General features: G+C 34.4%; 1 protein-coding gene across 1 annotated transcript in view; it reads left to right on the top strand.

Annotated features, from left to right (window-relative positions):
• Positions 1–17,106, top strand: part of AHI1 (Abelson helper integration site 1) — a 218,894-nt gene that overhangs the window by 54,381 nt on the left and 147,407 nt on the right. The window contains exons 15-18 of the mRNA XM_060029925.1: positions 440–546; positions 3,102–3,220; positions 5,544–5,674; positions 7,197–7,337. Coding sequence (XP_059885908.1) covers positions 440–546; positions 3,102–3,220; positions 5,544–5,674; positions 7,197–7,337 — 498 coding nt within the window. The remainder of the gene's footprint in view (positions 1–439; positions 547–3,101; positions 3,221–5,543; positions 5,675–7,196; positions 7,338–17,106) is intronic.

Here is a 17,106-nt window from a genome sequence, read left to right on the forward strand (position 1 = left end):
TCATTTATTGAGTTCCTACCAGGTCTCAGGTATTATGCTAACAGTATATATTAGAGTATAGGTGTTTTTCCAGGAATATAAAATAGATTATATAGGTTAATGAAGGTGAGCAATACAGATCATATTGGATATTTCAAATAATTTGTTTAGCTTTGGAATTTGAGCCACGTACACATAAACTGAGATGCTCATTTCTTTTTGTATTCAAATTCAGGTAGGTGACAAAGGGAAATAAATCATCAAAAATAATTCAAAAGGGTGAAGAATTCATTTAAAGATAGTTGGGATCTGACTGCCTTTTGGACTTTTTAAAAACTGTAATGCCTTTTACTAGCCCTTCAATTCTTTGTTTTATTGGGATGTGTTTTCCCAATTTCATAATATTTGTTTCAACCTCTGTGTGACATTTATATGTAAGTAATTTTATTTTTTTAAATAGGTCATCACATGTATTCAGGAGACTGCACAGGGGTGATTGTTGTTTGGAGTACGTATGTCAAAGTTAATGATGTGCAACACTCAGTGCGTCACTGGAGTGTAAATAAGGTATAGAACCATTTCATATTTGGGGATTTAATTAAAGAAATGGGGGAAAAAAATTGAACCACATGACTTTAAGATGTCAGGACAGATTCACTTTGTTATAAAGCAGAAACTAACACACCATTGTAAAGCAATTATACTCCAATAAAGATGTTAAAAAAAAAAAGATGTCAGGACATTCCATTCGTTCTTTTCAAAGAAATTAAGTTTTTCTCAGTCCCTGAGAAGTCAATTATCATGTCTTCCTGATGGCTAATTGATAATATAGTGACGTAGTGAAATTTTCTTCATTTTGGCCAGGCTTTTGTTTCTTATTTTGAGCCCTAATTTGCCCTATGGTATTCAGGGATCCATTACTGAAATTTATGCAAAATGAGGTATATGTTATATCACCATCTGTACATAATAACTTATATTTTCTGCTATTCATATTATTTTTTTCTTGGTCTAATAACATCACTAAAAACACTGTGCTCAAGGTTTTGTTAACAGTGCTATCCCTCAAAATTGTGTGATCAAGATTATATAAGTATGAGAGGGCCTATCATTTAATCACAGTAATTGTTTCATTTGAAATATACTAAATTGGCAGAAACAAATGAATGATCTCATTTTTGAAGCAGAGTGTTTTAAAGATGGCTTGTATACCAAGCAACTTTGTTGGTGTATATTTAGCATGTTTAAGTTAAAAATACAAAATGAATCATTAAACCTGAGTTGTTTTTATATGTATTGATATAATTTTTGTCTTATATGCTATACCTGTGTTCTTCGGTTTTGTTCTTCTTCATAATAGATTATAATTGTCCCTGTTTGAAAAAAGACATTCTACATGAAAAAGAATTTCCAGGAACTTTAGTTAAATCTGTTGAGTCTGTCAGATCTGTTTAAAAACCAGTCTATTCTATTTTTAGTCATTCTCATCTAGTCTGTCAGATTAATGAATGATGGCTTGGGATTCATGTTGTAGCCTAATTTCACACACTTCGAAAAGAACTTTCTAATTACTTATATATTGATACCTAAAGGATTGGCAAGGCTCCGAAGGCACCATTTCTAATCATTTGAGTCTACAATGCAGAGTCTATTATTTGTATTAAAAATCATGTGTTTCTTTACCTCAATATAGTAACCAAAAGGCAAATATACCTTGGAAATCTGCCTCCTGGTGGTTACTTGAGACAGTTGAAAATAGAAAGTTAGGAAATGAGCTGGGATGTCTTTTTAGTAGCTTATGTCCTAGGACAGATGGGAAACTGCGATTTCTTACGTGGTTCTCTTCAACCAACAGTGGGGGGAAGGATGCTGGGTTATACACATCTGTCCCTTAAGATGAGGTGTCCATGTGCTGTTGCACACACTCCTTGATATAGGGCGTGGTCTTTAGAACTAGGGCTTGAGCATGAATATGATAAAAATATGAAGGAACTCATTAACAGATACTACAAACACTGAAGCTACCAGCAGCTTTCTCAAACCTGTACCTAACACTTAACTTGTTACGCAGCCTTGGTTTTGATTTTGCACATTTGCATCTGTGTAAGTGTTGCTCCAATTGCTCACACCTTCAGCAGTGCATCTCCACCTCCAAATCATTGTAGTTGGGCTCAGTAAAATCCCCATCTATGGTATCAGTATTTGACTTTATTCTGTAACTTGTAAAAAGCTGACAGCAGGTTTTAGCACCAAATGGCAGTAGGAGGGGCTCAGCTGCTGATACTAGGATTGTAGCAGTTTGTACCCCACCTCAGCTGGTGCCAACCCACCTCTGAAGAGGAGACCCTCTAAGAGAAGCGAGCAAGAATAATAAGGGGTCTTCGAGGGAGAAGAAGGCTAATTCAGAATTCTGCCTACAGGTTAAAGCAGACCCTCTCTTGACTCTTTAGACTTTAGTTTAAGCAGTTTTGCATTTGCAGTTTTTTTCTTTCTCCTGGTAATCGAAACAAGAACCTTTGGAAATTGTCCTTATACACGGCTTGTTCAGGCAGATTCTCCTTCAGTGTTTGTGTCTTTCTTGACATCATTAATCAGGTCTATTTATAGTCTTCTATAAGTAGAAGATTTAGCTGCCTTAAGTATCAAAAAAAAATTACAATCTAAACTAAATTATTTCAGAATAAGATGCTGATAATTTACCTTTTTCAGGACAAGTGGAAATAGATGTATGAAGAAATAATCTGAGACTGAAATAGAACTTGAGAGCTAATTCTATACTTAATTTTGAATTTATAAAAATTGGAAAGTTTCTTATCTGATGATAAACAGACAGTGTAGTGTTAGAAGATGTGTTTGTAGAAAGTGCTTCTTGTTTGGGAATATACTACAAAAACACTAATTAAATATGGTGTTACATAACAACCAAAAAATACATTTTAGCAGCTTTATTTTCATCCTTAACCTGAAGTTACTTGGAATAATTTTGCTAACAGTTTTTAAACATCCTGTATTGTGCAATTGAAAATGACATCTTAAAATTAAATTTGTACACTTAAATGGGCTTAACTTTAGACAAACTTTACAGTGGTAATATTTTATAATCTTTTTTAAAATCATTTTAGGAAATTAAAGAGAGTGAGTTTAAGGGGATTCCAATAAGTTACTTGGAGGTTCATCCCAATGGAAAACGTTTGTTAATTCATACCAAAGACAGTACTTTGAGAATTATGGATCTCCGAATGTAAGTATATTTCAGTATTTGCAGGTTAAGTGCTCATAGAATAAGTAATGATTTAACTCATATTTATAAAGTGCAGCTGTGGTTCTCAACTAGAGAATTTTGTCCCTCAGGGGACCTCTGGCAGTGTCTAGAAACACTTGAATGTTTATTCCAGTATCTGGTGGATAGAGACCAGAGATATCACTGAGCATCCTGCAGTGCATGAGACAGGCCTCTGCAACAATTATCTGACCCAAAATGTGAATAGTTCTTAGGCTGAGATGTAGTCTACTGTTTTTTATTTTCACAATAAAAAAAAAGAAACTACTGCCACCACATATCTTTTATCTTTATGATATTGGTTTAACATAGTATTATGATCCATCATGCCTGAATGAGAGGGCTTTTGATTCATACATCCTTGTTTTTCCTTTTTGTTTTGTTTCTAAAAGAGGCAAATGAAAAGAGATATTTTTAATGTAAAAGGCAGAAGCAGAGTTCTAGGAAAACCAGCATGGACTTCTGGTGTGCTTTGGTTTTGCCGTTAAAAGTTCCTGTAAAACAAATGAGAGAAAGCTATTTTATTAAATTTCATTATTGTATTTAGGAAGGCAAATGTGGTAATCCAGGTTAGTTTATTCTGCAATCATCAATTTAGGGCTAACCATTAAGCCCTTCAGTATTTATGTAGAACTGTTTGAGACACTGGCATGGGTGCTGTAGGAGAATGATAAGCAGAATTTGTTCATCAGGAATTTATAATCTAGTTGTACTACCTCCAAAAATAACATACAAAACACTTAGGCTACATTGTGAGATCTTCAAGGACTGGAATCTGCTTATTCTTTTTTTCTATACATCGTACCCACGTCATACCTAACAGATAGCAAGTACTCAATAAGTATTTTTAATGAGTATAAATACATAATAAAAGGATTGTATTTTTCATGGCAACGGTAAAGCTGATAGCTATAATATAGTCTTCTGTTAAAGGCTCTGTGGCAAGACTGGTCTTTGAGCTCAATCTTGAAGGATGGGTAGAATTTAGACAAGATGGCAGCGTCCTCACTAGGGTGGAAAACATGAAAAGCCTGGAATAAAGTTTGGAGGTAGAATAATAGAAGCTGTATTCAGGGCAGAGTGAGTTAGTCTGTATGAGCATGGGTTTCTTGCTAAGGAATGCTGAGAGAGAATCCAACAGAAATTAGAGCCAGACTTTCGAAGACCAGGCCTGCAGAGTTTGGTTGTTCTCTTTTTAAGCAGTATAGTATTCAGCCTATGATCATGCTTGGGCTCTAGAAGAAAACTGCTTACAGTCAAATACTGCCTGTTCCACCCCTTACTAGCTGATTAATCTTCCTGTGTCTCTCTTTCCTCATCACTCAAATGGAAGAAATAATATGCCATCCTCATAAGTGTTTTGTGAGGGATAAACTAGTTTATACATTTAAAGTACTTAAAACATTAACAGACATAGCAGAAGTGTTTGACCCAGTAACCTTAGGTTTAGTTATTTATGTTAAGAAAATAATTATGAGGCAGTGCAAAAATATATATATATATACACAAGGTTGTTCACAGAAATCATATTCATGGTAGGGGAAAGCTGCAAACATCCTAAGTGTTATCCAACGATAGAAAATTTCTTAAGATACATTTAGACAATGGTATAGTATATGCCTATTAAAATGATAACACGTAATCTTTATTTTCTGACATGGTGGCCATTATTCATGACTCATTGTTGACTGAAAAAAGCAGATAACAGAGCAGTATATGTAATATCTTCTCTGTAAACCAGGGATGATAATAGTACCTACCTGGCACATAATAAGCACTAAAACAGTGTTAGCTGTTATTATTCATAAGTTAAAAAGCCTGGAAGATTATATACCATATTTAATAGATGATTCAATAATGTTTTGTCTAATACTTCTGCAATGATCAAGTATTTCACATGGAGAAAATATAAGAATATAAAAATTCTGTTCATTTTTTAGTAACCAATACAAATGCTACTTCCAAAGTAGTCTTTTGCTCCATAGCTAGAAATCATCTCTCCTATCCAAATCTGAAAAGTACTCCTTCTGTTCTTTTGTGGCACTTTCCACATCCACTTTCTATTTTACTTTAATGCATTTCTTCTTTCTCCTGCTAAATTATAAGCTCCCTGAGCTCTGGGATTATCTCTTCTTTATGCTGCATCCATCATAGAATGTATCCTGCATAACAGATTCTCACAAGTTGTTTGTTAAATGCAAATGAAGTATTTAACAGTTTTCCTACCACCAGTCTTTTAAATGGGTAAGACAGGTTTCATTTGTAAAATCTTTTTGGTTCCTAGATTAGCAGCAAGGAAATTTGTAGGTGCAGCAAATTATCGAGAGAAGATTCACAGTACTTTGACACCATGTGGGACTTTTCTCTTTGCTGGAAGTGAGGATGGTATAGTATATGTTTGGAACCCAGAAACAGGTAAATAATATTTCATCGAACTTAAACATTTGTTTTGTTTTGTTTTTGATGAAGTATAAAAACTACAATTTTATGGTGTAATTTTCAAGGAAATTCTGATTTCAGGTTCTCAGTTATGTTTTTCAAAATTGGAAAGCTGATAATGGAATTCAGCTGCAGTCTAAATTTATATTAAATTCTGTTCTTTATGGTTTTGATATCTTCATGGATTTAGAATTTCACATTGTAATTCAAGATGTATTCTTTCCTTGCTGGTAATGAGATATTGTTGAACTTAGAGAAGTGTTTAATGATGACTGTAATACAAAACACAGTATTATAAACTGAATTTAGAGTACAACTAGGTATACAAATGGTTAACCATCTACATTTTTATTAGAAACAAACATACTTCTGTCAGTTTTGGATGTCTGAAACTTAATAGCAATTTTAATGTAATTCAGGTTTGTTTGTTGTTGTTTTTTTTTTTTGTGGTACGTGGGCCTCTCACTATTGTAGCCTCTCCCGTTGCGGAGCACAGGCTCCGGACGCGCAGGCTCAGCGGCCATGGCTCATGAGCCCAGCCGCTCCACGGCATGTGGGATCCTTCCGGACCAGGGCACGAACCTGTGTCCCCTGCATCGGCAGGCGGACTCTCAACCACTGCGCCACCAGGGAAGCCCTGTAATTCAGTTTTTTTTTGAATAACATAAGCTATTATATTGGGCAATTCATTTGTGCTTCACCTTGCTTTTTAAAAGAAAAGCCAAAACTACATAAACATTTTTTTTTAGCAGTAGAAAGAATTTTATAAAAGTTACTTTAAAATTTCTTTAAGGAGCAGTATTTGACTTCAGCTTTTTATTTTCTTCATCTTTCCCTTTAGGCGTTTTTGACTAGTCAGTTCACTTATAGTTTTTCTTTTTTCTTACTATATTTTGATACTTCAGCATCAGTTCAGAAGTGTTCATAAATCTCTTTTCCCCAGCAATCCGTGGAACTGGATTCTTTGCTTTTTGAGTTCTGATTTTCAAACTTAAACTTCTGCTGTAGGCCTCTTTTAGTCATTAATAATCATATGCATCTTTAAAGCAGATGGTACGTCAAACAGCCTCTGGAAGAAATATAGAAAAAATTAATTCCTCACTAAACCTCTCCCAACCAGAGTGTCTTTAGTTTTAATCCTGACATTCCTCCCCTAGTTCTCCCTGGAGTTCTTTGTTAGTTGTCATTTGCTCAGCTCTGTCAGATCTCAGAGTCAGGTCTCTCTACTTCCAAGCTCTTTGTCTTTATTTCATGCCTTGAATACCTCCGTGGAGAGGTTGGACTGAGAAGTAGAAAAAGGAGGGCCAACAGAATGAAAAATAAAGATAATTATTTAATATAGTGGTACTCAAATATTTATAAGTTTTTAAGGTGTTCATATAAATAACGTGAGCTTTATCATTACTTACTATAAATCTTTTTTAATAAGCTACAGAATAATCTTCTAATGAGAAGTATCTGAGATGGTACAAATTATTGAATGTCTTTTCTTATTTAGGAGAACAAGTAGCAATGTATTCTGACCTGCCATTCAAGTCACCCATTCGAGATATTGCTTATCATCCACTTGAAAATATGGTTGCATTTTGTGCGTTTGGGCAGAATGAGCCAATTCTTCTATATATTTATGATTTCCATGGTAAGTCCACCACTTGATAAGAGGAGAATATTTAGAGTAACCTTTACATTTAGACTGAACCGGAAATTATGAACTCTGTGAAAACTGTCATCCTTTGTATTAACAAAGCTCTCTTGAATATACTATGAAAGCCAAGCAACTTAAAAAGATCATATTATTATTATAACATTTTATTTTTCCATGAGCACTATTATTATGGAGTTTAAATATCACAAGTACACATAATGGTTGTGCTCTTACGTTGTAATCACAGAAAGGTAGTCATCACTTCCTTTGTAAATCAATTTAAATAAATAAAATTCACCTAAAAATTATTTGGGAATATGTCTAAATTAAAAGATAAATAACATTTAGGAAATATGGATTTGTAATGTTTTTAGTTGAATATTGAGTTAATTTCCTATTTGTTTTTCTTTTTTACTAAAGCATATAGTTTAAATAAGTTGTAATTTTGAGAGTTTCTTAACATAAAAGAAGGCAAAAAAATCAAGCGTCAATGAAAATGAGATCTGGAATTAGAAATCTAACGTCTTTTTCTACAGTAAAATTACACTATTCTATAAATTTGGAAAATAATAAGGAAATAAAGACTTTGGACACATTTTTCAGAAATAGTATGGCATTATTAGAATTATCTGGATTTATGCTATTTTTCATATATTTCTTTAATTTTTGTCCTGAAATTAGGATTTCAGTGTTCTGCATGGTATTGATAGTGCTGACACTCTCAAAATTGCAGTTCCATTTTTTCATATATTAATTATTGTACAAAAATAAATGGTTTTTATTACTCTCTGCTTTGTTTATGATATCATTCACTGTTTTTGCTAAGCTAAGATGGCTTCCACACAACGTCATAAATGCATAAATATGCAAATATGTATACAGGTAACATTGCTGTGGAACTATCTAGACAGAGTGTTTTAAGTTAATGAAATGCAAGTGGTTAAGCTTACTGCATTAATACAGTGTGAATTGGTTAATGTTTGTGATAAGTGCTAAGTGTTGGACAATTGAGTTAAGCTCTAAACCTGAAGTTCTTGATCATAGTATGGATTTTATTGTGCCTTTACAGGTGAATTATATAAGAAAATAATGTGTAAAATTGAGATTTATCCTGTTTTAAAGAATTTTACAAAGAATAAATAATAAATTTCTCTGACACATATTCAGATTTACAGAACAGTATTACTGATGGTGGAATTGTTAAACAACACAATACCACTTACTATTACAAACAAATTTAGCAAAAGTAAACACTGCCTGACTATGGGAAAAGACAAGTGGATTTCTCAAATCATCCAGTGTCCAAGTTTGTTGTCTAGTTCAAACATATGTCCTGAAGCAGGTCTCTCTTTTATACACTTTAAATCTTCACAGAAAGAAGAGTTATACCTATTTACTTTGTAATGGGAACTGTTATATAGGAAATAGGCACTCAATTAATTTCCTCAAACTCTTCAGAAGTTTCACCACAGTTTTCATTGAATTTCTATTTTGCTTTTTAGGCTTTTGAAATTTTCACTACAAACTGCAGTTGAAAGCTCCAGTCTCATCTTTCTTCTTTAGTTTATTTTTTGTCTTTGATAATAGTTCATCAGTAGATTAGACCAGTTAGGTTTGTCCATTTGGTTTTGTGACAATAGACATTTAGACTAAGAAGTCCATTCTAGAAGCATAAGTAGAAAGAGCCAAGTGTTCAGGAGTTCAAAAACATTTAGTTTTAGGCTCAGTTCTGTTTCTTTAGTGGCCTTGCACAAGCTTCTTGCCTTCCTGAAGCTCCATTTCCCTATCTAGTAAATGGTCCTACAACTACTAATATCTGTCCTACCTAAGATTTTTTTGCGAGGGTGCTATGAGACAGGGACTGTGAAAGTACTTTGTAAGTTGATACGCACTATACTAAAACAAACAAAAAAGATAAAGTGGGTTGTTACTGTGCTCATCCAACCTGTATACACTTGACTCTATGGGAACTTATGTTTTAATATGCTGATAAGCCTCTCTGTGTGGAATGAAATGGAAAAACAGGTTTTTTTCCCTTTCTTTCACTCTTTCTGTTGGTCAGCCCTTTCCTTTTATTTATTAGAGTGTGTACCTTTCTAGGTCAGTTGTATTAGAAAATAAATGCATAAAGTTAAGAACATTATGTTATGTCCACAGTATCTTAATGTAAATGAGGGATTTCCATGAGTGTTTTAGAAATTTAAACGTTCAGTTAATACACATATTAAATAAAAATATTTTGTGCAGTGTATTTCGAACACAATTTTTGATATACTAACACACCTTTACAAACAAAACTCAAAATGTTTCAACACATTTTCCCAACTCTTTGCTGCCTGTTTTTAAAAAGAAGCAGTTTAGGAAAAAGTTATGTGATCTCAAGCAGTCCAAGATATAGCACAGTTCTTGTGAATGGTATATAACCATGAAAAAATGAAAAGTTGTTTCAGACTCTAAAATATTTTGCTCATTAGATACAGGCCAGAATCATGAAGGCTTTAAACTTTTTCAATGAAAATTATAACATTTATTACTGACCTATTATACCTTTGCCTTATATTTTATTTATCTTTTAACACAGGACTACCTTGCTCACACTTTCTTGTCTGAAAATAAAGTTTATAAGTAGTTTTACATAAATGTTTTAATGGTAAAAAATTTGAAAGATACAAAACAGTTACATGATTTTTTAGATAGTATTTATCAGAGCAGCTGATACATTTAGGCAATTTTTAAGGAAAATGGAGCAAGCTCATTTTTTTTTATCAGTTAAATAAGCTGTGAATGAGACCACAGTGGTAGCTAAATGTATCATCCATCTTTCAGTTCTAGCAAAATCTGTGAAGAGTCAGCAAGCGTCTTTCCCTGTTAAGCATGTGTTCAGGTTGTGGTCTTTTGGGTCTTTCATTCTACTGACTTTTTGCTTTTTTTGGTAAGAAATATGATTTTTACTTTCAGAAGGCAGTTTTATTTGCCTGATGTTGAAAGGGTTAATCATCTAGTAATACAAAATTTAGTCACAGTGTACCACAAATAATGTACTTTTAGGATTCCCATAATAACAGAGTACTAGTCAGAGAAACGGCTTCTAATGAATTAAATGTATGAAGCTAGACTTCAGCAATTAATGTTCTGTTATTAATCAATCTCTAGGATCCTGTTCTACATGTAATGATAATTATGTCTAATACTTACAAAGCATTTTCCATGTTCCTGGTACTATTTTAAGCACTTTACCCATATTTTTTAAAGTTTTCACAATAATCTTATGAGATAGGTATTATAATTATTCCCATTATGGGAGCCAGGACTTGGATCCATACAGGCTGGACTTGGAGTCCATGCTCTCATTTGCTACACTAAACTGCCTTTTTAGCAGATTTCCTGAAATATTAGCTTTTGATTGTGTAATATGCAAACTTTTTTTTTCTACAAAACTATTTATTTTATGCCTCTCTGTGGAGTATGCAGTTTCTTTATATTGTCTATACTTTGTGGGAAGCAGAGTTGGAGGTTTATTTGTCTTTTTATTACTGGTACCTAGTCTGAATACTGGCACATATTGAATATACATGTAGTATTTTAAGCAGGATCAAGTCTTAATTTGGGAAGTTCTCAGCATTATACGGTAATCCCAGGTAATGAACCTAATTTTTCACTAGGTGGCAGTATCTCCTGTGAATCAGTATTAACTCTGGAGTGCTTTTCAGTCATAGTGTTTTAGGTAAAACAAATCTTCATTGAGCATTTATTGTGTGCCAAGTTGAACAGTGCTGTGAAACCCAGGAGTCAGAACCATGCTCTTTTCCAATCTTTTGTGCTTCCTAAGTAGTTAATTAAACCTCTGGGAGAATTTTAGTTAAACTGAAAAGCAGTCTACCATTGACACTAAACATGATTTTATTTATAGAACTCATATTTATTAATGATCAGCTGCATCGTCATTGTTGATAGGTTTATTTTTCACATTGTGACATGTTTTACCAGAATTCAGGGCAATATATACCTTTACATTCCTATATAACTTGCTCAGTAACAAAAAGCCCATGGTGTTTACAAGGCCCTATGTCTAACATCCTACCTGTTATATTACTGATGTGCAATAAATACTTGAAATAAGAATTTAAAATCCCATAGAATAGCATTTTCCCCTTACATTTTATAAAAATATAGAATGAAAGGCATGATCCGTTAGTAAATTTGGGGCTAATAATGATAGTGGTAGTAGTAGTAGGTAATATTTATCAAGTATTTATGCTATCAAGCATTTATTTGTTTATTTATTAAGTACCCCGTACTCTCATGAGTATTTTACATGCATTTTCTCATACAGTTCTCCCAAATCCCCACAAGACAGTTGCCATTATTATCCCCATTTTGCAGATGAAACTGAGGCACAGGGAGCATGAAGTAATTTGCCTGAGGTCACACAATTGGTAAAATGACAACACTTGCCAGGCTGTCTGACTCCAGAGCCCATGCTCTTAAAACATTAAGCTATCTGCCACAGCTACTTATTTAGTCTTTGCATTTCCTATTTCATGAAGTAACTTAAGAAGGTAGCCAAATATACCTGTGGTGAAATGTAGTGTTTGTTTTCAATTTTAATATTTAGGAAGACCCCTTAAGAGTAAAAGGAGCTTTGGTTGTCTAGTATCATTATTAATTGTTCACTCCTTTACAAATGTTGGCGGTAATTATAATGCATTAAGCCATTATATTCTCAATATAGTCCAAAATATGATTTTTCTTTATGTAATATCAAATTTTAATGTAACTACTTTTACAATATTTTTGCAGTAAGGTAATGTCTAGTTGAAATAAATTTAACATCTGTAGTTGTCTCTATAATTTAATCGTGTTCTTGAAGTACTAATTATGACTGATTCAAAAGCAAACTCAGATGTTGTAATCCTCATACTTGGATAAGACTAAGCAGTAACATATATAACAGATTGTAGGTTAGAGTTTTAGATATCTATTATTAGCTTAGTAGGAGAAATTGAGATAGAAATGCCAAATTTTAAGAGATACTGAAGCTACCTATTTCTTGGTTATATCCTGAAGCATCTGTTTTAATATTCCACACATGAGGGATACTCTCATTGAAAGCTTATGTCATTCAAGGATTCAGGACGTATGGAAAACATAGTCAACTTAATGCCTTTGAGCACAAACCAGAGCCCTGAATTCCTCATCCAGGCATTTTCTTATGCTTACATTGGTGCTTTTTAAAGTGCCCCCAGGGGACTTACTTGGTGGCACAGTGGTTGGGAATCCGCCTGCCAATGCAGGGGACACGAGCTCGAGCCCTGGTCCGGGAGGATCCCACGTGCAGTGGAGCAACTAAGCCCGTGTGCCACAACTACTGAGGCTGCTCTCTGAAGCCCGTGAGCCACAACTGCTGAGCCTACGTGCCACAGCTGCTGAAGCACACACACCTGGAGCATGTGCACCGCAATGAAGAGTGGCCCCCACTCACTGCAACTGGGGAAAGCCTGCGCACAGCAACAAAGACCCAACACAGCCAAAAATTAATTAATTAATTAAAAAAAAATACAGTGCCCCCAAAAAGAAAAAATGGTACAGTTCCAAATAGACAACAGTGTGGAGGGAAAGACTGAAGTAGGAATTAGAGCATTTTGGTCCTAGACAAAATGCCATCACCTTCTATTTGACCCTGGTCAAAAATTTTATCATTTCTGGATCTGTTCTTTCACCTGAAAAATTAAAATAATACCTGTTCTATTTTACCTCAGTATTTTATCAAAGGATAAAATGAAACTAGAAAGCAAGGCACGGAGCATAGATATATGAAGCAGGCTGCGGTAGGGAAATGCTAGCTATTTTCTGTAGCAGTATATATGTCCCACACTTTCAGTTGAATAGCTTGATGTGTGATGATTGATAATGGAATAGGAAACCAACAAAACTACAATGCATGTGCTCCAGGGGATTTGGAGATAGTTTATTATATTTTTGATGTTCAACTAACAGATTTGCTGAATGATGGTAGACCCTCTTCCATTTGGTTGGCTATGAGACATGAGTCTTTTACACTTTCTTGTATAGCTTTTTGAAGTTTTATTGGTGACACTTTATAAGTTCTACATGACATAAAATACTTCAAGAAATACAAGATTATGGGGCTTCCCTGGTGGCGCAGTGGTTGAGAGTCCACCTGCCGATGCAGGGGACACGGGTTCGTGCCCCGGTCCGGGAAGATCCCACATGGCCCATAAGCCATGGACGTCAGCACGCCCTGAGCCAGCACGTCCGGAGCCTGTGCTCCGCAACGAGAGAGGCCCACATAACACACACACACACAAAAAAAAAAAAAAAAAAAGAAATACAAGATTATGAACAGGCCCTGAAATACACTCAGGCTACTAGAATTGAAGTATTACTCAGTAGAACTTCTTTGATCCATTGACGCAGTTTCTTAAGATTCACTGAAGCAGGAACAAGTCAGGCCCAGTGAAATACAGTAAAAAAATTATAAGCCCTTGAACATTCTTGTCTTAGTCAGTTTGGACTGCTATAACAGAATACCAGAGACTAGATGGCTCATAAACAACAGACATTTCTTTCTCACAGTTTTGAAGTCTGGGAAGTCCAAAATCAAAGCACTGACTCTTTGTCCAATGAAAGCTCACTTTCTGGTTCATAAACAGCACCTTTAGCTGTACCCTCACATGGTACAGCTAAAGACCTTATTGGGGTCTTTTTTATAAGAGCACTAATCCCTTTCATGAGGGCTCTGCTCTCATGACCTAATCACCTCCCAAAGGCCCCACCTCCTAATACCATCACCGTGGGGGTTAGGACTCCAACATAGGAATTTTAGGGGAACACAACATTCAGACCACAGAGATTCTCTTCACACCGCAAGTGTGAGAGGAAGAGAAGGAGGATGCTGCATAACTGCTGAATGCTAGGAAACTAGAGCAGTAGACCTACCAGCTTACAGTAATCATATTATAATTAGAAATAGAAATGTTGATAAGTAAAGTAGGTATCCAGTAAGATGACTATACACAGTAACAGGGGTATGTGTAATAGCAGATCTTGACCAAAGGTATTAAATGTTGAACCACAAAGAAATATTACTGTTAATATAGTGTAAGAAAAAGACCATGCCAGTTTTTAGTTGTACTTTATTGTAAAGTCAATAATATAAGTACACATAGGTTTTAATAATAACAAACCTTGTATTATTTTCAAATGCAAAGGGCACAGAATTGAAATATCTTATTTCCTCCATTCTTCCTCCTATAAAGATAAAGATCTCCTGAGGAAAACCACATTATTTTTTTATAATTGTTTAAGGCCAGAACATACACAGAAGCACAGAACTTACTATATAAATCAAGAAAGAGGGTCAGTTATGAAAACACTTTAAGAATTTTTTTAATTGTGTAAAGTCTAGAATCCCAAATTACAGGTGATAGTAGGTAAATTTAGAAGTATTTTGATGGATATAGGAAGGAAAGGAAATTGCATTTCCTTTAAGCAAATGTAGTTGCCACCTCTGTGTTCTCAGCACCATGTCCATTGCTCTGCTGTACCACTTAGCACATAGCAGTAATTTCTTGTTGACCTCCAAAAATTCAGACCCCCCAAGAGTGGGGCAGTGTTTTTGTATTCCCAGAGGCTGCTCTAGTGCACTCCTCTAAGAGTCATGAAAGGATAGGGATGAGACTTAAAATTGTGAGTTTTAAACGTATTAGTTAGGTTAGAGCTAAGTTTTAAACATACAAAGTTAAATTAGTACAAGGAAGAGAAAATGACTAAGTGAAGAAATACAGTTACCTAATTGCAACATCATTCTCTAACCATGGCCTCTATGAAAATGATTTAGAAACCTTTGAACTGTTAGAAGCATAGAGCTTGAAGGAGTTTCAGAAATCATCTATTTTAACCTATTTTACAGGGAAATAATCTGTATAGTCTTACACAAATAGGTATTTGTGGAGGGCTGGGGAAGGGAAAGAATGCAAGACCTTGATCGCAGCTTGTTTGTAGTTTGTGGTATCTGAGAAGCTAGGTCTTTATGAATATTTCTGCAGATTTTTTTTATGGCTGTCTTCACAGAACTAGAGGTGCTAAAGGTAAAGTAGGGTGTTAATTTGCCTCCTTGAAATCCAGTCAGATGGCTTTCGTATAGAAAATTCCCTTTAGACAACAGAAACAAGTATTCATAATTGTTTGGGGTTTGTTTTTGTCATCTGCATCCGTTTAGGCCATTTTAATCTTTTCTGAAAGGCATCCTTAATGCCTGGAAAAATAAACAGATAAATATGCAGGCAATTGCCTTTGGTTATTTTTTACTAGTTAAATAAATTCCTTTTTTAAAAAAGGAAAATAATACATGTTTAGCACAGCATAAAACTTAGAAAATACAGTTTGGCAAAAAGAGTAAGGTAAATACCCAAATCCTACTGTCCCTTATAACTGTTGCTTATATCAGCCTCTGTGCTTCTAACGCATACTCACCCACTCAGGGCTTGAGGTGAAATTGTAGTTGTGTATCTGGCAAGTACAAAAACATAGGGAGTCAGAAAATGCCATTAAATAATTAAACCCAGTTTTACTTTCCATTCATAGTAGCAAAAACCAATGAAATGTTAAGAGGACAATTTTGAAAAGCAAATCAGGCAAAGATCATGGAACGGGATTTTTATGTGTTGATTCATTCATTGCTGACCCATCTACTAAAGTTAAACCTCCAGTCCATTGAGCACTCTTCTTTTACAGCTTCAAAGTTTCTCTTTGTTCTTTAAACAATCTTTTATTTGAGGTAAATAAATGTTCTGAGTGCTATGAAAAGTCCAAACTATATACTGAAAAATAGTAGTCAAACCCACAAAAATCTAAGTGTAGACACAGCTACACTTCCATCTGAAAACAGTAATTGGTACTAAGGAACCTGCATCACAGCAAGGGTGGGCTGTAAGCAGGTCTTCTCCCTTAATTACATCCCCTGGTTCTTACCACCATCAAGGTCTGCAGGGAGAGAGCCCCAGTTATCATTGAGCTGTTCTTCACTTAGAACATGTGAATGAAGTAGTACATGAATATAAAGATCAGAGACCTAAATTTTTTTGTAGGCGCTCTTTCAAATTCATGCTTCATGAAACCAAGGTTGGTAACTAAAAAAGAAAGTGATCATCATTTTGTATATTCATTTTATTGCTTTATAAATGTTTTTCTTCCAATTAATAATATATTATGAACAATTTTCTAACATGATAATTATACATCTGTACATAATTTTAGTGGCTGAATTCTCTTTCTTTAAATGAATACACCATAATTTAAACGACTGTTGTTGCATAATTCCACTATTAAATGTTTTTCAGTATTTTAAGGAACACTTCAGTACACATCTGGCTACACTTACTCAGTTTGTTCCGTGGGAACAAATATCTTGAGGTACAGTGGGATAGTTGAACAAGCAATAAAAGAAACATCACTTTCTAATTTGCCTTTTTCCTCTTATTTCTTCCTTAATTAGTAGTGAAGTTGAATATATAGTTCTCCTTTTTGTGAATTTTCTGTAATGGTCATTTGCCCATTTTTCTGTTGGATTATTTATTTTTAATTGATTTTATGGGGACTCTTTGAATATTAACTCCTATCACTTTTTTGTGAGCAGTTTTATTGAGGTATAATTGACATATAATAAACTGCATATATTGTAACTGTACACCCTGATAAGACATATTTATATACTTGTGAGACTATCACCTCAGTCAAGATA

This window comes from Delphinus delphis, chromosome 14 (genome assembly GCF_949987515.2).
Source record: "Delphinus delphis chromosome 14, mDelDel1.2, whole genome shotgun sequence".
NCBI classification, from domain to species: Eukaryota; Metazoa; Chordata; class Mammalia; order Artiodactyla; family Delphinidae; genus Delphinus; species Delphinus delphis.